At 39.2% G+C, this 23,284-nt stretch overlaps 1 protein-coding gene across 1 annotated transcript in view; it reads left to right on the top strand.

Moving 5' to 3' along the window:
• The window catches only part of CNTNAP2 (contactin associated protein 2), a gene marked incomplete at both ends in the record, with an annotated part of 1,150,499 nt that overhangs the window by 1,113,517 nt on the left and 13,698 nt on the right, over positions 1-23,284 (top strand). The window contains one exon of the mRNA XM_084306678.1: positions 15,425-15,655. Coding sequence (XP_084162804.1) covers positions 15,425-15,655 — 231 coding nt within the window. The remainder of the gene's footprint in view (positions 1-15,424; positions 15,656-23,284) is intronic.

Here is a 23,284-nt window from a genome sequence, read left to right as displayed (position 1 = left end):
AAAGGTAATAGAACTCAGTAAAATTATGATGACAGTTGGTTTACATGTCTCAGATTGCAGCCTACTCAGAAATACACGGCTATTTTGTTCAAATCTAAAAACCTGTCAGTTTTGTTCAGCAAAGTCCTCTGGTTTACATTCTTGTTTAATAAATCCAAACAGGAAAGCACCCTTCAGTCAAGTATTTACTGTTGCTGCTATTTTCTCTCAGAAAAGATGAGCCATGCTGAGTTTCTAGTCAATAGGTCACCATCACAGAATTTTAAATATATGCTCATTTTATGGTGATTTAGTGAGGAAAGTGTCTGCTAGTTAATGAAATACTATGGTAAACACTCAAGATATGTTCCTACTGATAAAGCACAAGAGGGGAGGGGAACAGATCAAAATAAAGAGGAAACATATACAGAAGTGCAAGCACTTGCAATACAAAATAAAGTACTTGCAATTCACGCTCTAAACTGTGCTTCCACTGAGTGATCTCCTCTTTGAGTATATATATATATATGATAGAAGAAAGTCTAAGAATATGTAAACAATTTTCTGAGTAAAACAGGATTTGCCCTACAAAAACAGAGAGCTACTACTACTGCTTTTCTTCTGGAATTCGTCTAAAAATATTGCCTAAATTATTGCAGAGATAGTAGTAACGTCTGTTTCTATAGCAGTAATGGCTGGATGATTCAGTGGGGACTAGGGGAAGTTTTGCCCTTCTGTACATTACAGAAACCTCCAGGATGGTGACAGGAGACTGAAACTATGAGTTGAACTGATATGCCCTAACTGTGGTTCCATGCTATGTGAGTGAAGGTCTTAGATCAGGTCCTGCTGATCAGTACCATTAACACCTGCTTAACTTGTAGAGCAACAGCTGGTAGGCCTTGAGATCTGAGAGCCTGTCCGATGTTTCTTCCATCCTGATACCTCCAACATCAATTATTCCCATTATGGCAATTAGGTCCAAGCACAATTCTGGTAAAGTACTAAATTCGTTGGCTTTACTTGCTCACTTCTGCCTCCTTCTCACTGGAAGAAAAGCCAAGCAGGCCCATAAAATGATCTGTCCCTTGGCCAGTGAATTTTGTTGGCTGCAGTGGTACTTTTGGTCTGAGTCAGTGCTGGCAGCCTCCTTTCCCCAAAGCCATGCAGGGTCTATATCCACACTGTTGCCACCACACAGTGAAAGTGGCAGTAAGGTGAGGGGCAGATATCAATGGCCAAGTCCAATCACCCCTGTGATATGTAGCCTACTTTATTGTGGGCTCTTCAGGGCTTATGCCAAAACCCAGATTGCATCTGTCCTCTGGTATGGTGCAGTCTGCCTTTGTGGCCTTCTCTCCAGCACAAAAAGCACTCTTTCTGTCAGCACAAGCAATGGAGCAGGGTTGAGGGAAGGAAAGCAGTGGTGCTGTAGGAAGAGTGAGCAAGGAGATACCCTATTCAGCACCAGGGGAGGAGAAAAGGAAGAGGTGGTGTCATAATCTCTGTGTTAATAGATGGAGACTATGTTAGTAATTGGCTGTTTTAACCCTTCATTTTTCCAGTCCCCCTCTGCTGAACAAAGTCCCCTCTCCTTTTTCCAGTGCCCTGTGGGTAGGCACATGTGTTTCCATCTTTTCATCTTCAAAGCAAGCAAATGAAGGTTTATCAGAACTTTTAACTTCTTAAAAACTTCTAATCAGGCTCTTACTTGGCTTCTCTCATCCTCAAGTAAATTAAAAATTGTAGTGGGAGTATGCTACAGGCCACCTGATCAGGAAGACCAAGCAGATGAACTTCACTAAGCAGATGGCTTCGCTAAGGGCACATCATACCTGACAAATCTGGCGGCCTTCTATAACAGGATTTTAGCACCGGTGGATAGGGGAAGAGCAACAGATGTCAACTGTTTGGATTGGTGCAACACATTTGACATTGTCCCCCATGATACCTCTATGATGTCTCTAATCTGGAGAGACATGGATTTGATGGATGGACCATTTGGTGAGTAAGGAACTGGCAGGATGGTTGCACTCAAAGTGTTGCGGTCAATGGTGTAGTGTCCATGTGGAAAGCAGTAATGAATGGTGTTCCTCAGAGGTCGGTAGTGGGTCCAGTGCTGTTTAACATCTTTGTGTTCAGCTCTGGGGCCCCCAGGACAAGAAGGACACAGGCATACTAGAACAAGTTCAGAGGAGGGCCACAAAGATGATCAATGAGCTGGAGCAGCTCTCCTACAAAGACAGGCTGAGAGTACCTAAAGGGGGCCTGCAAGAAGGCAGAAAAGGGACTCTGTCAGGGAGTGTAGCGAAAGGGCAAGGGGGGGTGGCTTTAAGCTAAAAGAGGGTGGATTTACATGAGGTTTTTGGAATAAACTCTTTATTCAGGGGGTGAAAAAGCACTGGCACAGGTTGCCCAGAGAAGCTGTGAGTGCCCCATCCCTGGAGGTGTTCAAGGCCAGGCTGGATGGGGCTTTGGGTAACCTGGTCTGGTGGGAGGTGTCCCTGCCCATGGCAGGGGGGTTGGAACTGGATGATCATTAAGGGCCGTTCCAACCCAAACCATTCTACAATTTTATGACTATAAATTAAAAGTATTTGAACTGTACCCCTCAAAACTCAACAAACACCTGAATAACCTTCAGCTATCAAAGGTTACATTTTCCTTGAGAACGTCTGCTTATCAGCCCCAACTGTTGGTGTTGAGAGGCATGTTCTACAAAGATGATTCCAAAGCTTTAATGTTCCTTTAGGGCTGAAACTCCCTGTGGGCTTCAGACTGCCCAAGAAACTAATAAGCAATCTGTGTGATTTTCATGTGTTTTAAACCTATATTTTAATGTATGATTTTACTGAGCAGAGGGGCTCTCAGGAGCCCCAGCCCGTCAGGCGGGGCCGCAGCCGGGGCTGGAAGGCCAGCCTCCCCGCCCCCCGCCCCCCCCCGCCCGCTCCCGCTCCCCGGCGGAATCCAGTCCGGGTATTTCCTTCTCCACGGCGCCGCGCCGCGTTTTCTGCCCGCTCCGCACCTGCTGCTGCCCTGCAGGCCGGCTGCCCGCGGGACCCGGAGTGGGATCTTCGGGACGGGACGGGACAGGACAGGACAGGACGGGGCGGGACGAGGTGGGCAGGGGAGCGGGGTCCCCTCGTCGGGGCCCGCTGGGTCAGGGGAGCGGCGCTGCGAAGTGCATGGGTCTTCTGCTGGAACAAAGCTGCGAGATTCCAGCCTGGTGTTATTTTTTTTTTTCCTTTTTTTTTTTTTTTTTTTTTTTTCCTTACTTCTTGTATGTTCTTTATCTGCGCGTGGGGTTCGGTTTAATCGGGCGGGCTGGGATGCATCTCAAAGGGAAGAAAGGCGAATCTGCTTGAGATCGTCTTCTGAGGCTGATGCTTCGACCCACCTGTAAGTTTTTGTTTATTTTTATACCAGCCGGTTGCAAAGAAGCAAGTTAATAAGCAGTCAAGTTGGACATGTCCTGCTGATGTGAAGCTGAATGTTTGAAGCCTAATCTAATGCAAGGTTTAGGAAAACGCAAATTACAGGATTTGTTGTCAGTATAGCATGTTGAACTAACTTAATGTGTTGTTTTAATGCATCTCTGTAGTAGAGCAAGCATATATGCTGCTATAATTCTCATGCTAGAATTCTAATCTTTTATATATATATATTTATTTTTATTGCAGTTTAATCAAAGGTTTCCCTTTTCCTCCAAAGAATTCCTTAGGTTGAGATTGAAAACATCCAAAGCTCGGTTTCAGTATTTGGGTGGGGGCACTTGCTGCAGCTTGTTAACAAAGCCATTATACTGCAAATGGCATTGTGCCCTCCAACACTATTCCTGAATTACGTCTGTGCCTGCATGAAATAATAAAAAATGTTGGTAGTGCACAGTTTGCTTTAGGCCAGCTGGAAACGTTCAGTTTACGCCATCTAATGAGATGCAAAGGTTGTCACAGAGTTAGTGTTTGCATGTTGTCTGCTCTTGTTCTTCCATCATCCTTCCACACACCCAGCTCTGTGTCTTTTTTGTCAAAATGCCTATGCCACCTATTGTCATTAACTCCTGAGTAAGGCTGTGGATGAGCAAATCGTAGGAACTGCAAAGATAGGCACACTGAGGATGCCTGATGTAATATTCTGCATCCGATCTGAAAAGCAGTAAGGGTCTGCTTAAGCTGTACATGTTATACCTGAGATTGACAGGAGTGGAAAAGGAAGTATGCTTCTTTACTGGTTCTCATAGAAAGGAATTTATTGATCTTTTTTTCCCAACAGTATCAAGCCACACCTATTTCTTTCATCTCCAGTGTATTTGTAGAACCTGGGGAGAGTTTTTAGTTCCCAGATCATGGTATAATGCTTTTACATTTCATTCTTTATGGACCTGTGGCTTCCACTGCCTAGAGGTGGGGAGGGGCTTCTGCCCAGACACCCGAAGTGAAGTAGGCTTCTCTTCAGCCAGTCTGAGAACTCACCTAACCTTTTGGTCTACCCAAATTACTGTACAGGAGCAACCTGTAATGGTGGAGGTCTGCAGTGCTTTGCAGAATACAAGAAGTTGGCAAATCCTATTAATTCAGCAGGCTGCAACCTTAAAATTAGCTGAAAGAGATCATTTGTCACAGAGTAAATAATACAGCAGTGGAAGTAACTGGCATGGGATGTTGTGGAGGCCAGAAAAATTAATGGCTTCCACAAGCATTGGACACATTCATGGAAGACAGTTCTGCCAGAAGCTAAATATAAAAGGCAAGATGCGACCTTCATCTCAGAAATGTTTGTAAGAATCTGAAAAAGTATACCCAGGGAGGATCATTTTCCATGTTCCATGTTGTTATACTACTTTTGAATCATCTACTATCAGTCACTTTATTTGAAGAAAGAACAATGAACTAGGTAACTCATTGATCTGATCTAATGTAGCTGTTACATTTTTATGATAATTTGACATGATAATTTGACATTGTCACTGAATAGCAGCAGTTTTCAGATGTTTATTTATTGCACAGAAGTGTGTTCCAGCAGAGGAAATACAAGAGTATTCACATATGTATGCATGCATGTAACAAAGAAAAGAAGCAAAAGCCTTCAGTATTTCTTAGATCAACCCCATCTCTGACTTCGAGACATAATAGACTGTTCAAATATAAATTACTCAGCTTCAAGTTGTGAAGCATACAATACTGAAAAAAATAGATAAGAGAAATTGCTGTTAAAAAGAATCAATTTCATTTCTTTCCTGCACTGTCCTAGCATATTTTTTCAATTGTTAAAATAGATGGTGTCTTTCAGTAGTACATATAGATTGTTACTGTCTATACAAAAAGTGGATGCTTTGATCCAAGAAAAAATTGATTCAAAATGAGGAAATAAACAGGGAATCAAAATGTTGGAAGAAAAAAAAAAAAAAGACCTACTAAGTTACAGTATTTATTTCCTTGCTGGCATCCTGCTTTTCATTTTCTTGCCATTTAATGCTTTGATAACTGAAACAGATTTCCACTGCATGGACAGATCATTGCTTGTCCATGATGAATATCTCCTGAAAAATATCAGTTCTCCAGAAGTTTTTATTTATATCCTACATTGCATTGAAACACAATATTGTAAATGTAATAGTCACAGATTTCTATTAAATAAATAAGAAAAAAATGTGTGGGACTGATGAAGTTTTCTTTTGGTGATACTAATGTCCTTACTAATGTCATTTCATGACAAACAGATTGCAGGTCCTTGTTTTTCAGATAAACCTTCTGTACTCTTAAATTTTTTGTTTGTTTGTTTGTTTTTCTTTTTAATATGAAGCATACATGGTATAAGAATACAAATGTTTTTTATTGAAAAAAACATATTCCAGTTTTAGATTCATAAATGAATCTTCTTCAGATGGTTATTCTTGCTCTTCCTCCCTCTACAAAAGTGAGATATTAAGATAAGAAAGAGAGGAGAGAGGTGGGAGGCAAGAGCGGGAATTTCAGCCTACCCACTCTGATGACATTGCAATTTTATTAAGATATTTGAAGCTGGTTGTATGGAATACAAAGCTTGGTCTGAGTGCATTTGCAAAAAGTCATAGATGTGTACCAGTTAAAACTACCAAATAATAAACAGACTGAAGTTACAGTATTTTAATACACTTTTAACAAATACACAACATAACTATATTCACTGGAGTTGGGCCAAGACACATCACATTTGACTCCACACTGCAAGACTATTGTTTGATTATTTATTTATTTGCTTATTTCCTGGCCTCAAAGGCATTTGCTGACTTACGATACAGTTAGCCTCAATAAGACATAAAAACGTATTTAAACAAAACATATACACTAAATTGGGTATTTCTTTTACATAGTAATGCTACCTTTATGTATTGGTTTTACATTCTTCTTTAATGCTTATGAAAGATTCTGTCTAAATTAGATATCATTGACTTAAAGTATAATGGATTTATAAATTCTGCTGAAATCCTTTGTACCAACCAATCCTGAGAATCATTTTTCTGTGATAAAAACTTCTGGGTTTTGATATTAATATCTCTGATGATAAAATTTCCTCAGTTACTTTATCAGTCATACTGTGGGTTTTTTATGACATTTTAGCAATGTAATTTCTTCTTCCCCCATCATCCACTTACTCTCTTGCTATTTAGAGCCTGTCTGCAGAGAAAAGTAGATCAAAATGAAATTCCTTGTTGAGGATAAAACAACCTGGTTGCTATCTTTCTGCTGCCCTCCACTCATGATCCCATTACTCCTGCATCACATGAAGAGGATAGAGTACAGGGTAGAGAAAAAAATATTGTTCTTGAAGCTAATTGTGAGATACTTATGCAGTTTTAGCTTGGAACTGCTGGTTTCTGCAGCTTGGGTTAAGCTTTATATTGAGCACTTTGCTTGTCAGTCAAAAGATTTCTAGTAGCCCTCAGGAGGGTTTGCAGCTGAAGTACTATTGCAGGCTGAAGTACAGCATTACTGCTCAATATTAGCATCCTGTTCTGTCAGTACAGGCTATCATCTATTTTTTTTTAATTATTTTTTTATTTTTAGCTTTCCATACATATGGGATTCCCACTCCAAAGAACAAGCTGAGCTTTTTACCTCTCATACAGAAGGAGAAAAATTAGTCATCTAGAGGAGAAATAAAATGCTACACAAAAATATGTAATGACTATATACACCATCGGTTATAAAGGGTAATGCATGGAGAAGTCCCTCTTCACCTACAACGCCTGTGGGTTTTGGTCCCACTGTCACAGTGGGACACAGGAGGACTATTACCTCCCACTGAGTTTCTGACGCTACCTGAACTCAAGAGGTCTCTGTTGAATGGAAACATTTGAAGGTATCGTTCTTTGACATCAAAAGGATCTCCAGAAACATGCAATTTCTTCTCTTTTGCCTTGATTTTGCATACTTCCAGTTTCTGTTTTATGAATGGAAATGCACTGTACAAATTATGCCTCCATCAGTAATATTTCCAAAGTCATAAGAAGTTTGTGGTGTTTGTTTTTTGTTGTTTTATTTTGTATTTTTTAAAAAGACATTTCATTTTATTTTCAAATTTAAAACCAATACCCATACCTTCTTTACTGAGATCTCAAAACATTTGAAGTATCTAAAGAACTGCCATCCCAATTAGATATTAGTGAAAATTCTCTTAAGTCCTTCTAAGAGAGACAGGGAGAGTTTGAGGTGAATATCTGAAGTGACTGTCTTAAGATTATACAGCAAATCAGTACCATTTGTTCCCTTGAAAGACTGGCATTCTGTGTTGGCCTTAGTTGTTGTTTGTTTTGTTTGTTTAATTCATTTTTCATCAAAAGGTAGTGCATATAACCATTATCGGCTCCATAAGGAATTTTAAAATGGAAAATTCCAGGAAACCATACATACAATATACAATCTTGAAACATTCAGTAACTATACCACAGGTGCAGAATAGCAGACAAAAAATCCAACATGTTCTTAAAAACTCTTTATTACTGACTTTGTGAAACTGTTCTGACAAATAATGACTTGGTTTCATAGCCCTCTTTACAGTACCTTTTTTTTTCTTTCACTGAAGAACTGCAGTCCAGCAGTGGTCTTAATTATTTCTGTAATAATGGAACTTTGATTGGTGTATGTTTCAGATCAGTGATTTACCATCTCCACTATGCAGTGACCTTAAAGCCGTAATTCTTCTGCCCACAACTCTGTTTTGGAACTGCTCCAGAGCCATCGAGCGGCACAGCTTCCAGGCCTATTTTGCCTCTCTCATGTTATGTGTTTTTTCACCTGGTTCAGTCATTTCCAGTGTGTGCTGAAAGTACCATTTTATAAGCAAATGGCCTTTGTTTCGCCAACATCAGTGAAGCTGCTATTGCAACTGAAACTTGCTCTGAGCTGTTGCAGTTTTCATAAGCAATTTTTCTCTTGCATGCACCTTGGATAAGACCATTTATTAAGTGTCAGACAGCAAGTGAAAGCACTATATGCTTACTGCACAACACTATTGGCTGGCACAGTAGTTTCTGGCAGAGTGCTTCATACATCACAAATAATATCTTCTCCATATTCAATGCATGATCAGTGAATTTGTCAGTTTAGACATAAATTGTATAAACAAAATTGTTCCATACAAGCTATAATTTCTTACAAAATGAAACCTGAAACATTACAATAAGTAACATAAATAAAATTGTAAAGAAAAAAAAAAGTTAATATAACCAAGGAAGAACCACATCAAACAACAGAGCCACTGCAGGCAGTACCTGTCAGGTCTGCAAAGCAGTCAGGGGTACACTTGTCTGAAGGGATCTGACTGAGGGATCTGATCAGGGGTCCAGGTGTGATATGTGCCAGAAGACGGGGTGACAGAACAGCAGTCTGAGCCTCACAGGGGCTGGAGGTTATGCTGCAGCCCCTCGTGGTGTTTAGTGCATCCCTGCAGGCTCCTGGGCAGCCTGAACATATTAGTGTGAAGGAAGGAGCGTTCCTGTGGGTAGGCATCTGGGTACCACTGGGTTGCTGCAGACCAATGGACTGAAAAAGCATGTCTGCTATGTGGGATTTAAAATTTGCTAACGAGCAGGTGGTAGCCATTTGCAATTGTGTCCTGTGAAGCTCAAGACCCTGTTCTCAGGGGTCGCTAACCCTTTTGCTGTCCCCAGCACCCCTGTAACAAGTTCTCTGTAACAAAGCATCTTACTCTGCTTGGTATGTACATGCAGAGAGCAGCATGCCCTTTCAGAGTGCAGAGAGCTCTCTTTCAAGTTATGGACAAAAATAAGGTTCCTGCTGCTTTATACTTGGTTTGTATCAATTACTGAATTTTAACTGATAGATTGAAATTAAAACCAAAGGAATTCTGAGGGTAAGTCTTTAGAGCAGTCTTTGCTTCATACTGTAGGTGTTTAGCATATCTGATACCACACAAGGTATCCACAGTTAAGTGGCATCAGTATGCTTTTTTTTATAGATATCACTGATCTTAAGACAGAGAAAATAAAACAGCCAGTAAGCAAACAGGTGCTTGAGCTTCACACTGGAGGACATTCAATAGAAGAGGTAGGTGATGTATCAGAACATAGTTTTCCCTTTGTCTGGTGTTATCCACCTTGCTGGGTGTACAGTAGTTGTTCCTGATGTGGACTTTTTCACCCTGTGATTTCAGTCTTGTGGATATATGATGTCCCAGATAGGTTCTCCCTTAATTGCATGCTATATGTGATTCAAGCCAATTTATTTATTCTCTCTCTCTCTCTCTCTCTCTCTGTCTCACCGTGACAGTTCTCAAGTATCAGCATGTGCCAGGGTTTGATGTTGCATTAAACCACTCCATTTAGGCATCAAATACTGCAAATAAGAGAAAACGATTTAGTAATCTCAGTACACTGTGACTTCTTGAAATCAATAGCTTCCTTTCAGTGGAGTTTAAACTGCACTCCATTATGTGGAGCCTGATGCAGTAACACAGAGATGCTTAAGATGCCTACTGGGCTGCTCTTTCTGCAGTGGGTAATGTAACAAGATATCTTTCTGAGTATAGAGGACAAGAGAATACATGGCGCTTTAGAAAAATCTATTGCTAAGGTTGACCCAAAAACAATTAGTGGTTCATTTAATTGAATCAACAATTCACCTGTGCAGTCTATTATAATATTACATAGAGATAATTTAGGCTCATTTTAGTAGAGCTAGCTGAAGGGTTATAGAGATTTATAATGGATTACCTCTGTCTGTCTGCTGAGTGGATGCTTAATCTTAAGCGAAATAGGAAAGCATTCTGGTAGTTCAGCCAGAAATACCACTCTATGTCAAAGCTGTGCTTCTTCTGCTATTGATATGGTTACTCTATTTCCAGCATTGTTATTTTGTTGTGTTTCTCGGCATAAATAGGTTGTTGTCCTAAATCCAAATGGCTGTGTTTTTTTTTTTCACCATTTTCTAAGCAAAACTCAAATGGTGTCTTGTTTAAAATGTGGACGAAATAGTCCTTGGGCTGAGGGATCTTTAGTTGGGCTGCTGAGACTCTTGTTTAAAAGGCACCTTCTGCCACAATCAAATCCAGTATATCGTGTTTTTCTCGTCCCTGCCCCACTATGGGGTACATTGGGCAGAGTTTTCCCATTGTCAAATAAGAAAGAAGTAGATGGCTATAACGTTTACTGAGAGCTTTGCCATGCTAGAAGTATGCTTAGGTATGCCCTCTTTCTGCTGTGAAGAGTATCACTAGAAAACTCTAAGGGAATTCATAACAGGTTATTTGTTAGGTACATCGTTGTACGTGTCTATGAACTTCAAGTACTTCAAGTTCTGTTACATTTCCTTCCTAATGGAAGGTAATTCACCATGAATAGATATGTGGATCCTCTCTGTGTGTATTGAACACTGTGCAAGATTTAGAATTTTTTATAACTGTATTGATCTGCATTTCAGAGTCCTCTAAAAAGAAAGAAAAAAAAAAAAAAAGAGTACTGATCAGCTAGTATAGAAGAGACATTCTAAATGAGTATCAATTACTATTGATACTTTCAGATACTTTCAGACTAAAAACAGTTTTTGTAAGGTTGCAATGAGGGTGCATCTCTCTTCCATCATGGCTGTACCTCTCTTCCCTCCCTCTTTCCAGGGTCAGTGTAACACAGTCCAAGGCCATCTTTCCCCATATAAAGTGGCTGTAATGGTATGGCACAGTGCTGTCCTGGATCATATTTCTTTGTGCTGCAGAGCCTTGTCTGTGTGTGAATCATTCCAGGATCCTCGCATGGGGAATTTTAGGTATATAGAAAGCATTTCTGTTTGTTTATCAAAAACCTGCTCAGGGTGGTAGGACCAAACTTTTTTAGATTTTGTTTTGTTTTGTTTGTTTATTTGTTTCCTGCTAAATCAGGCTGTTATTTTTTCTGCAGTCTTTCTAATTGATGCTAGAAATGTATAAAAAATAAATGCTAGAATTAAACAGAGCTGCCCCCCTTCAGCACTGCTATAGCTTGTTTTATTAGAGTTGCTATGGCACTTTGAGCAACTCTATAAATCTTTCACTGGTAGACATAGAAAGTAGAAAGGGGAGGGAGACTGTAGGCAAAAACTATATTTGCCATGTGTCTGCTCCTGTAAGTGGATTCTGTCATCATGTGCATGCTAACCGGGTAAACTTCAGTGATAATCTGAACCAAACTGTTTGTCTCATAATAATGCCAAGGCGGGAGCAACAACTCTGCATCTCAAGGTACTGTAGTAAGGACAAAAAAGGTTTAAAAAACAGGTAGCCTCACAACACTGAATAGTATTGCTATATGCTACTTACACATTTTTGACTTTTGCACATTTTTTCCTCCATACAATATATTTTTGCTTGTTTTCCTGTAGATTCATGGAATAATAAATTTCAACTTTACTGCCTTGTGTCACCAGCATGCTTAAAAATAGATTTTCTTTTCATCTTTTCACCTAGGTAGAAAAGAGCTTCTTCAGTAGTAGCACATAATTTTCATCTGAGAAATAATATTATTTTCATCACAATGTGGTATGTTTCTGGCACAGCTGTTGAAAATAAGCCCTGAAATCAAAAGCAATAACAGGATTAAACTCCAGAATCTTTTTGCCATTAAAGAAATAACAAAATATAAATAACAAGTAATTGATGTTAAGCATACATTCAGTGAATGATAGCACACAGGATGTGGCAGCAGCTGTGAGTTGTTTAAGTATATACACTGTGTAGTAGTTACGTACATCTAAATGGTGATTAATCTGTGTAGGTAGTGATCATGTGAATATTCAGTGTTAAGTATTTGTATGCTATAGTGCATCTGTGTTAGAATAGGTTTGCCTGAATTGTCTCTGTTTATCATGGCCTTCATCTCAAATCAGCAGGTTATATGGTTAAAGGAGCGAATGATTGAAAACAGATAAAGTTTAAAAAGGCTGATAAATGGTATTTTTAGAAGTCTTTTATTACAGAAATGCTTGTGGGTGAGGTGCCAGCAGCAGATAGCTGTGTTAGACCTGAAAGCAATAATATTAATATCGCCAATTGCTAATAGTAATACTATATGCTACAATATTAATTTATACAACATTGTTTGCTGAAAATTAGATCAATGGAAAGTGGTTGCATTGTACATTTCCCTTTAAATAATATGACTGTCATCTTTTTTGCTCTCCCCTTTGTTATAGGGAGAAAATTTAATTTTAGTCATGACAACAAAGACATATTTCATTATATAATCATTACACTCTCCAGGGATGGGTTTACAGCAGGCTCAAATACACAAGGAGGCAAAGTATAATGGCCTAACATCAGAATATCTGTGTGCAGAGCCCCATGGGACATGCATGGAGGAGCATGTTCACATTTACAGAACTCAATCCATCTTGTTTTAGCGCTAATGTGATGTGAGCCGATTATAAATTTACACTGGGTGACTTACACAACTGTCATTTGTGAAATGTTTTAAACAAAAATGCAGGTCTTTAGTAAGGTGCCTCGTTAGGTTTTTGATTGTTGTTATTTCTTTAATTCTTTCAGGATCTAGTATCCTATTTACTAGTATCCTATTTATTCACATAGTATAGAGAAGAATGGTGCTGAAGCTCCTAAAGTAGTGCAATCATATTTATGAATTTTTACTCTTGTCATTCAGGATTGTAAATGGGAGGCTATTAACACTGCTGTATGAAGTTCCACAGTCTCTGTAAATAAACTGTTACTGACATCAGTTTCAGTGTTTATGATTTCCTAATGGTTCCTTAGATTATAAGGATTACTCAAAATTATAACCATTCACTGCATATACCAGGAATATTTTATTGAAATAAGAGAGCAAATATTGTGGTCAGGTATGAATCCTGTCTGAGTTATACCAACTTTCAGACAATGTGACTATTAAATATGGAAAATCTGTGTATATGTATGAGTTTTCTTACTTAGTATAAAATTTTTGAAGAAGATGATGTTTAATTGTTCAGTCAGGCAACTTTCTTAAAGGAGGGCTGCGTGAAAGACTCACGTGGAATATAATGATGTTAATGAATCTAAGCTAGTCTCTAGATGAGTCCCGAGCATGTTTCCACTTTGTCACAGTTAACAGCCACTGCTCACTGACAGTTTGTGAAACATGGATGAAAAATTGATACAGGCTGGATAAGCACTAGCAGAGAGAGGAAGCTGTTCTCAAATGAGAACGGAAAGGGAAAATGGGAGGGTTAGAACAAATCAGTTCTTGTACTGTGGATCATATAAGGAGCTAATGCTAGTAATCATCAGATTATGTGACTTCCTTTTGTGTCCTGATGCTAGGTGAGGACTTAAATGTTGCATGTTTATCATTCTGAGTTGGTTGCCACAACAGAAAAGGTACAATTTAATTTTGTGTGAAAATCAAGCAGTTGTTTTAAGTGTGCTCAGGATTTGTCCATCTTTCAGCAACCTTTCCCCACTTCACATTTATTATGTAAATCCCTCAAAAAGCTTGGCTTGAAATACTCTAGTTTATCACTTGAAACTCCTTGTACATAGCTCTTATGCAAAACCCTTAGTACTCATAGAAATAGCACAGTCACATATGGAGCTTTTAGAATGCCCAGTCAGCAGCCCAGACCTCATTGCCTGGAGCATGTAATTGATCTTCATTTAGTTAGAGCTGAACACAGACCAAAAGGTTTGTAATGCATTTTCTAACAACTTTTTTTTTTTTTTTTGTAGTAAAACTCAAACCCAGATGTGCTTCACTTCCAGCTCTTCCCCCATCTCTTAGGATAAAACTGTTGCACTTTTTTTCCTCACACCTTTCTCAGAAGAACCATCTCCTGTCTCAGCTCTGTTTTCCTTTCTTTTTTTATGACACAATCTTGCGATTTATATACATCATCTTTTTTCTAGAAACCCCATTCTTCAAACCCTGAACATTATTCCTATCTGAAAAGGATGCTTTTGAGCAGCCTGGGGCTGGTTCTTAGTCTCTCTCCCTGGAGTATTGTGTTGCTTTGCTCAACTCAGTATGAGTTTTTCCATTGACTTCAAGGGCCAGACTTTAACACCCCTCCCTGCCAACTCAGGGAATAGAAACCTGGTGAAGGGGAATTTGAAGAATCTCAAGGGCTCTGTAGAAATACTCTTTGGTACAGTGCAAACATGATGCTGCCATGTTCCTTTTTCATGTACTGTATGCTACCATGGAGGAAATTAAGCTGAATTTTTCACTGCAATGTAAATTTTACATGGGATACTGCAGTGAGGTTTTGGTGTGCTAATATTCTCTTTGATACAGCTGGATGAGTGCCAGTTTTGTTTCCACATTGTTGTACTGGACTGAGTTACTTCAGCTACCGCAACAGGTCCTGCTAGAAATGAACCAGCTGCAAGTGGCCCGCTGATTCTTTGGTTGTTAGGACGTGTGCTGTGTGTTAGCTGGTATTTTAGAAGTGAGGAAATTCAGGTTTAGGGAGTGGCATCTGTTTCAACTAGCCTGTGGTCTGCTCATGAAGCCCAGCTACTAGCTTGCAAGCTAGCTGACAGCCACCATGTGCAAAATGTCTGACTTATAATATCTCTCCACTGGCAGGGGAAGGCACAGGAGCACACGCATAGCTCCTCAGCAGGAGAGCATGGGGAATTTGCCATCTCCATGTTTTGGAGCCTGTCTCTTTACAGTTGTGCCCAGCGACAGGATGAGAAGTAATGGGCACAATTGAAGCATAGGAGGTTCTGGCTGAATATGAGGGGGCACTTTTTTACTGTGAGGATATAATTTTAATGATAGCATAACAGTGAAACCAAGCCACATCAAGGCCTGAAGGTTTCCTACTTTAATCTGTAATGAAATAGAAAGAAATAGAAAGGGTCTGAAATGTTCTCAGCCTGCTGAAACAGAGAGTTCTAAGCTGAGCTTTGGGAACTGAGTGTTAAGACTGTGATTTCTAAAACAGTGATTTGTTTTATTTTTCTTGATTTCCTGTAGAAATTGGGAAGATTGACCAAGATATATATAAATACAACACACCAGGATTCACTGGCTGCCTATCAAGGGTACAGTTCAACCAGATTGCTCCACTAAAAGCAGCTTTGAGACCTACCAACGCCTCTTCTCACGTCCACATTCAAGGGGAACTGGTGGAATCCAACTGCGGAGCATCTCCACTGACAATCCCACCAATGTCGGCCGCAACTGACCCATGGCACTTAGATTCAGGTAAGGTGGGCTTCATTCCACATTAACTCAGCTGGGCAGTTGAGAGAAAGAAATACATTCATCCTCCTCTGTAAGAAAAAGTGGCATAGAGCAGGCGTAATGTATACATGATTAGAGGGCAATACTCGTAGTAGGAAATGCAAAACTGGAATGACAGAGATCACTTCTAAATTCTAAGTTGCAGAATATTTTCTTTGTCTTTTTTTTACTCATGGTTACATTTGTGAAGGAACATTACAGCGTTTTGGTAAGTGGGAGTGGTTATCAGTTTCATTCTTTCTAGTACCTCTAGATTAGAGTTCAGTAATGCAGATTAGTGTCCTGTGTTCATTATGCATTTGTATTTTACACGTATTCATAATATATGTGCCACCTCTACATTTTTAATAGGTTGAACAAAACTTCAGTTTCAGGTTTGTACTGCTTTTCATCCTGTATGTTGCGTTCTTAATTATAAGTTGAAGAGCCTGAACTCAAAACACTACAGAAAATTTTAGATATAATCAGAGTTATAACACTGAAGTATTCAGCTTTACTTTTATTTTCTGTAAGTCTTACACTGTTTGATTCTTGAGTTTTGCACTTACTGCTATAATAGCACTTTGTAGTATTGGATACATAGTAAGCAGGACATTGCTAGTATAGATAAATAATGTATAGTAGAATTTCTTCTGCTGAATTGCTAATAAGTGAGTATATTGTAGTCAGCATCATACAAAAAAAAAAAAAAAGTAAATCTAATTTTAGGCATAAATGTGTTTATAAAGTACTGATTTGTTTTCTGAAATGTCTGCTTTCCTTAGGCTATGTTTAATGGAAAATCCCATTAGTCATGACTGCATTCTTCTCATGCTGGAAATGCTGGAAAGCCAAAACAATTTGCTGATCCCAGCAATCTTATCCTGCTTTATGACTGGCAGTCTTTGAAAGTGTACATTATAACTTACTTTAGAGGGTTTTTTTGCTTATTTTTTCTTGCTGCATGGGTGTCATTTTTTTAAAAAAATCTGCTCCCTTTAAATTCATATTCAAGGGTACATTGACACTTGTCTCATGTTTTGGCCTCATTTATACAGGTGTAAATTAGAATGCATCTGAGCAAGCTGACGGCTTGATAGTGGTTGCCTTTTCTGTTTGGGGATCCATCTAGCTGTCAGTTTTGATGTGAGAGAAGACAGGTTCCTGTCTTCCTTAGAAGCATGTGCCAAGGTCATATCTTTGTCATTTTTTTTCTCAAAATCTCAAGCAATTCTTTGTAGCCTTTCTTTTCAGCTCTTCTTCAATAGAGAAGTAGGGCAGAGCTTTCTAAGGAGAGGGAGATATTCTGGGTCTGAGGGTACCAAACACAGATATAGGCAGTATTGTACTCTAAAACCTTTCATTCCCTCCATACTACCACACCTTCGTAAGACTTCATTGCATCTCTTCGCCATTTGTAACATGCAATCTCCTAGTTGATTTTTTTCATCACAAATCTTAGTAGTCCATTTATTCTCTGAAATCGTTAGGTCAATTTCTATGTGAAAGTTATGTTCTGTGCTTCTGTTTCTGTAAGAGCACGTTACCTGGAAGATACCTCATTGACTCATGTCTTTAAAAAATGTGCCATAAACTTCATGAGGATGAATTGCTGCAGTGAGTCTTACACAGCTTATGTGGTTTGGTTGTTAATTTTGGTTGGTTTCTTTTTCTTACAGATAATTTGACTGCAAGCTAGTAAAATATTGTCTGGATTTACTCAGCATAGCTGAACTGTTCCTAATAGCTCCTGGTGTTAAAAAAGAGAAGGTTCTGTTTGCCCTTGTCGTGTGCTGCTATGCTTGACCTTGTATTCATTTGGTGTTGAAACCTTTGCTGAGTCAATTCAGCTTTGATCTGACAGATTAAAAATTTATACATCTCTTCTTGATTAGTTGCAGTACTCAAGTCATGTAGCCATCATGAAGGATATCAGGGACCATGCAGTATGGAGTTAGCTTGGCTCAAGTGGTCTGTTAACTTCAGTCCAGTAAAAAAAAAAAAAAATCTCATTGCAATAGTGGGATTTGACTGTTTCAGTTTTGGGCATCCAGAATATGATGGCCAGCCTTCACTTGTGGTGATGAGAAGTTTCAGTAAAACTGGGATCCAGGGATTCCTCCTCTTGTCCCCTCCAGTGTTCAGCAGCAATAAATGGAAAATATCATATTGCTTTAAAGACTGCTTGTAAAGAACTGCCGTACAGAAAAGAACACAACGATGTCAGGTCAGTTATGGTGTGTTATGGGAGTGGTGTTTCACTGGGGCAGAAGTGAAAGGACATTCAGCTGTGTATGAACAATTCCAGATGTTCGCTTTTGGTGAAATACCTGTGATACAAAGAAGAGGTATCACAGCAACTCATTTAGTGATGTCAGATAAGAACTCAGTCTTTGTAAAATTATCTCTGGTGGTCTGACACAGCTGGCTCTGTTTCAGCTTCAGGAAAAATATATACTGTAGATTGCATTAAGTTAGACATAGATGATGGTGTCTGGTAAATTAAATTGTTTGTTTACAGTGTCACTTTGCATTAGCAAATTGGCAGTTCGCACTATTTATTTATTTTTTTTATGTTTCACGGTACCTGCCAGAAAGCTTTTAAAGAGTTTTACAGTTTTTGTGAATTTATTCCTTCACTAAACTGGCTGAAGGGGCAAAAGGAAAAACCTGTTTGGAGACTCGCAGAAACACTTGTGGTGCTAGAGCAAAAGCCACAAGATGTTCGCACTCACTCTGCCACAAAGCAAAGAGCATGCATTTGAAAGCAGCATGTCATCCATTTAATTTTAAATAGATCTTAATAAAACATAAGAGTTGAGACACAGGTGATTAGTAGTGAAAATAAAATGAGAAAAATTATTTGGCAAGTATTAAATGGTATAGATGGTATGGGTCTTATTTGGTGATACAAATATTTGGTGCACTTATCCTGATTCATGTTTTGAATTAAGCGTGAATTTATACCTTTGCTTGTCAAATACCATGAAATAGAACTTTGAACATTGAAACACATTGAAGAAGAGAGCCAAAGATATGTGTCTAAATAGGACAGGTACCCCCAAAGGCAAATACAATGATTCTTTCACCTCTAAACTGCAATAATAGATCAGACCTTATGGATAGTTACTAGATGCCAAGCAGGTTCTGCCTGACGGATGACCTACATGAAATATTTGCCTTAAACTCTTTTATGTACTTACCACATGGACACCTCCTGCTAGCTGCGAAACACTGTGGATGCCCTAACATAAAGGGGGGAAATCATAAAGACACATATCAGTCACTTACAATTGACCCTTAGAGTTAAGTTTTTGTCAATAGGAAAGCTTATTGATTTGCTCCCCAGACAAATGGGCCATGCAGCCTCTAGATTTACTGTTTTGCACTTTCTATTAGTCTTGAATTCACATATATTTCAAATTTACATTAGTTCTTTTATTTATTTTTGTTATTGTTGCAAAAATGCCACTTTCCTCCCTCCCCACTCCTGGCTGGCATTTTGCCATCCTACCACAACATTATCATAAACTATTATCATGTTCAGCTTGTGAGTATTTCTATAACACATAGCCTTTTCCTGTTGCTATGGTGATCCGTTCTTGGTGGTGATGAAGTGCAGAAATTCAACAAGTCATTCTTTTCTACAATGTGACTTTGGTGATTTAAAACGTGATTTTGGTGGTTTAAAAAAAAAAAAAAAAAAAGACAAAAATCGAAACCAAGCAGGTCATCAAAATAGTTCCTTTCCTGTGTTTTCCTCCTATCTGTATTATCTCAGTTCATGTGAGACAATTGAATTTGCCTTGGTTACATCAAAAGGAGTGTAGGAAGTAGGCAAAAAAGAGTTTGATCAATGACCACATTATATAAAATATGTCCACCTGTGCATATTGTCTAAAGGCCTGCCTGTCTGGCGTGTATTTCAAAACAAACGTTAAAATAGTATTTCTTTAATTATATTAGCATTCATTTTAATATCTATTACTGTAGCATATGTTAAAAAGTTAGTAAATTTTATGTTTTTTAGTATCTCTCAATTAAGATTAGCTAAGATATATGTCACTGATATATGACACTTTGCTCTGTCTAGGGAAGCAACAAAAGCCACAAATGATTTTTGTATTTTTGTAATAAATAAACTCCCAGTCCTAAAAAGCCTTGTACACAAAATTGGAAGATTCATATTACTGGGGTGGGGTTGTTCAGTTTGTGGGTATTTTTGCAGAACATAAAAGTACATTGCACAACACAAATGTTCTGCAATGTACTAATGAAGTTTCACTTCCAAACTTTTCTTCTTTATATAAAAGATACTGCAAACCTCCTACATGTATGTACCTCTCCATTTTAGGTAAAAGGTGTTCCAACTTGCCAAGCTACCTTATTTCAATTTTTTATTTTTTTTTAAGTATGAAATACCAGAAAAGATGGGATACATAGAAGAGTTTACAGACCATACTTTGGTACCTCTAAGCTGCCATCATACTACGTGGCTGCGAGGTGCATTTATTCTCTTGGTATAAACAAAATAGCAGCTAGAGTATTTAATATAGGGTTTAATTAAACCCACATTGGCTTCAGCATCATTTTAAAAATTAAATTGAGCAGGATTGAATCTGCAGTGTTTTTTCAAGACGTCTGATTTTTTTTCTGACAATGGATTTAAACCCTAAAAGCTCTTCACTGTTTTTGTAGAAGGTGAAAGGCCTTGCCTTTTAAGAATTAACAGCTTGACATCAAGAAAAGAATTAACAGCTGCTTTGAAATGTATATTAAGCATGTCTGGCAAAACCATTGTATGAAGGCATGCACTGTTGTCATTAAGATCAAAATGGCTGCCTGATGATTAACTCCCTTTTTGTTACAAATTCATCCTTCTTCCTTTAACAAGTGGTGACAGGAGAAGAGTAGGAGGTCTGAATGCAGGCCATATGATCCATGCTTAGGATCCATGCATAGGCAAACGGATTATCTTTCATCAGCAAGATAACAGGCATTTTCTGGGCTAAGATAAAGTGTCACTGGTGATACTGGTGACAGTGCTGAAGGTCACCCTCCCGTTCCAGGCATCATTAGTTAGGTCCCCATGCTGTGCTCTTACCACTAGGTGCCCACGTGTCAGAGGGCACCATGATGATTTTTGAGGAGAAGCTGTGTCAGAAATGCACTGGTATGGATGTGACTACAAAGATGGGAAATAACTCTTGCCTTTGTCAATGAGTTCACAGTGGGAAGAAAGGACAAAAGTGTTACTTGCTGGGGCAGGAGGCAATTCAGACCTCAAAACTGTTTTAGATTATGGACACGTGAACAAAAGGGTCTTTTCCTGTCTGTGGGCATTGATGGAGTATTGATAGCACATCCTGAGCTTAATGTCTTGTATGCATCAGTGAATTCAACAGCAGAAGGAATAAAATCAATGGTAATGTGAATCAGCACTCATTCTCTCCTCCAAGGACAACAGGAGAGCAGATTCCTGTCTCTGTGCTTCCTGCAAGGGGCAAGCAAGTGGGGGGGAGAAGGGGATGACAGAAAACAGAGGCGCATCGCTTTTGTTTGTGATGTGGCCTTACACATCTAAACTCTACGTGCTAGCAAAATTAGAAATGGATGTGAAGGCAGTTGCTAGAATAAAATGATGCTCTTCCTTTCTCAAGCATAGCATACAGGACTAGTTATCTGTACTGTGATCAGAGAATGATGCCAGATTCTGTGTTATAAATGAGGTCTCAACTCAATCTTAATTTTGTAATATTTATAAAACAAATATTTCTAAAAGGTATAAAAGGCAAGTAAACAGCGCTGGGTGTGCGGGGAGTCTACGCTCCACCAACACGCACACACGAACATCAAACATTCTACATATACAGAACATTGCTTTTACATACTAAACCCGAGTATGCCTATATATACGTACAATCAGGAAAGGTAACAAACAATCCTTTAAGTTCCATAACTTACTAAAATCGAGACACCTATACGTATTCACGATCAGAAAAGGTAACAAACAATCCTTTAAGTTCCATGACTTAACAGTCTCCATTTTCCATTCCTTTTCTTGATTACCAGTAAGTCTCCATTTTCCGTTCCTTTTGAATAATATGTCTCACTTTAAGTTGTCAAGCAACTCGGTCTTCAGGCCTTATGTATCCCGTTCTTCCCAGATCGAAGAAAAGCATATCCATCTCCTTTTCAAGGCCAATAGGCCTGGGTCAAAAGGCACGTTCAGGTCAGCAGGGGGCGTAACAGCAAAAGCCTTCGATGGCTGTAGCAGCAGAGGGGCCATGGCATAGCAGTCGGATCAGTAAAGGAGCCCGCAGCTCCCTCACTGTCTGGCAAACCACACGTTTCTGACTGTAGTCCCACATGGCTCTTTAAGGCCTCAGAGATTGCTCGCCAGGTGCCGAGCAATCCCACTGCAACCTTGTCGTTTCTAGTTGCAGAGTCCCACACCTTGACCTCAGTTTGGTCCCATATTTCAGGATCATAAACTGTCCGATTGTTAAGAAGGAGAAGAATCTGTAAGGTTACCAGGACAGTCTTTGTTCCTAAGGACGTATGATTCCCCATAATGCGCAACTGCTTACCAGCAAAGGGCAGCTGTGTGCACAGGTCCGCTTCTCTCAGCTCGAGCTTCTCTCCAGCTCCGGTGCGCCTGTTTCCAGCGACTTTCTGTACGAGCTTCTCTGAGTGGTTTGCTGAGTCTGGCAGAACCGATCTTCATGAAGCGATCAGTCCTGGTCTCCATTCTGCCAGCCTGTTCCTCTTCACTTCTTTTTCCTGTTTTTTTATTGATATAACTTCATCGTGTTGCCTTTTTTATCTTGAGGGCGGGCTCCCCTCTTATACCCTTCTCTCCACAGCAGTTCTTTTCAAAACAACTTTTCATTGGTCAAACAACTTTGAATGTAACAACAGCAAACACCCAGAAACATCCATGCCTTAACGGCTGGAGAACAAGAAACCAGCTGGAGAACAAGAAACAGGAGACTGCATGGAGTCTCCTGAATCACCCTTCTTTGTTCCCTTCTAAACTCTTTTATATTCCTGATGGCCTCGTCGTTAAGAGTCTAATGTTATCTCAACCACGGGGCTTTCCAACCCCCATGGCCACATTCCCAAATCTCCCCCTTCTTTATTAATATCAACCATTTTATCGACACGAATTACCACTCCATATATAACATCTCTTTGAAATTTTCAATGATTAAAGGTGTTGTTGTTTTTTAATTAACATAGCCAGCATGTAAACATTGGGAGGCTCTTTGTCTGCCAGTAAGCTGGTTTTATATTTATACTTCCTATACAAGAGATGGAAGAAGCATTTGCAATCTTCTCTGGAAACAGATTTTTCCTCTGTCAGATTTCAGTACATTTCTGTAACCACATTTTCTCTGCAAAGAATGACCAACATTCATCCCCAGTTCTCCCTGTATATTATCTCAGAAGTCCGTGGCCTTTACCAGATTTGTTTACAAACAGTAAGGTGTCATTTTTTCAGACAGCCAGGGATTAAGTCTAGCAGAAACTCATACCTCAGTTTCTAAGCCCAGGCTGTATTTTGCAGGCAAGAAGGTTACGTGGTAAACATTGAGATGCAACAGTTTC

The sequence above is a fragment of the Netta rufina genome (assembly GCF_964035555.1).
Source record: "Netta rufina genome assembly, chromosome: 2".
Classification (NCBI taxonomy): Eukaryota; Metazoa; Chordata; class Aves; order Anseriformes; family Anatidae; genus Netta; species Netta rufina.
Note: the sequence above shows the minus strand (reverse complement) of the source record. Positions and strands in the feature narration are given on the sequence as shown.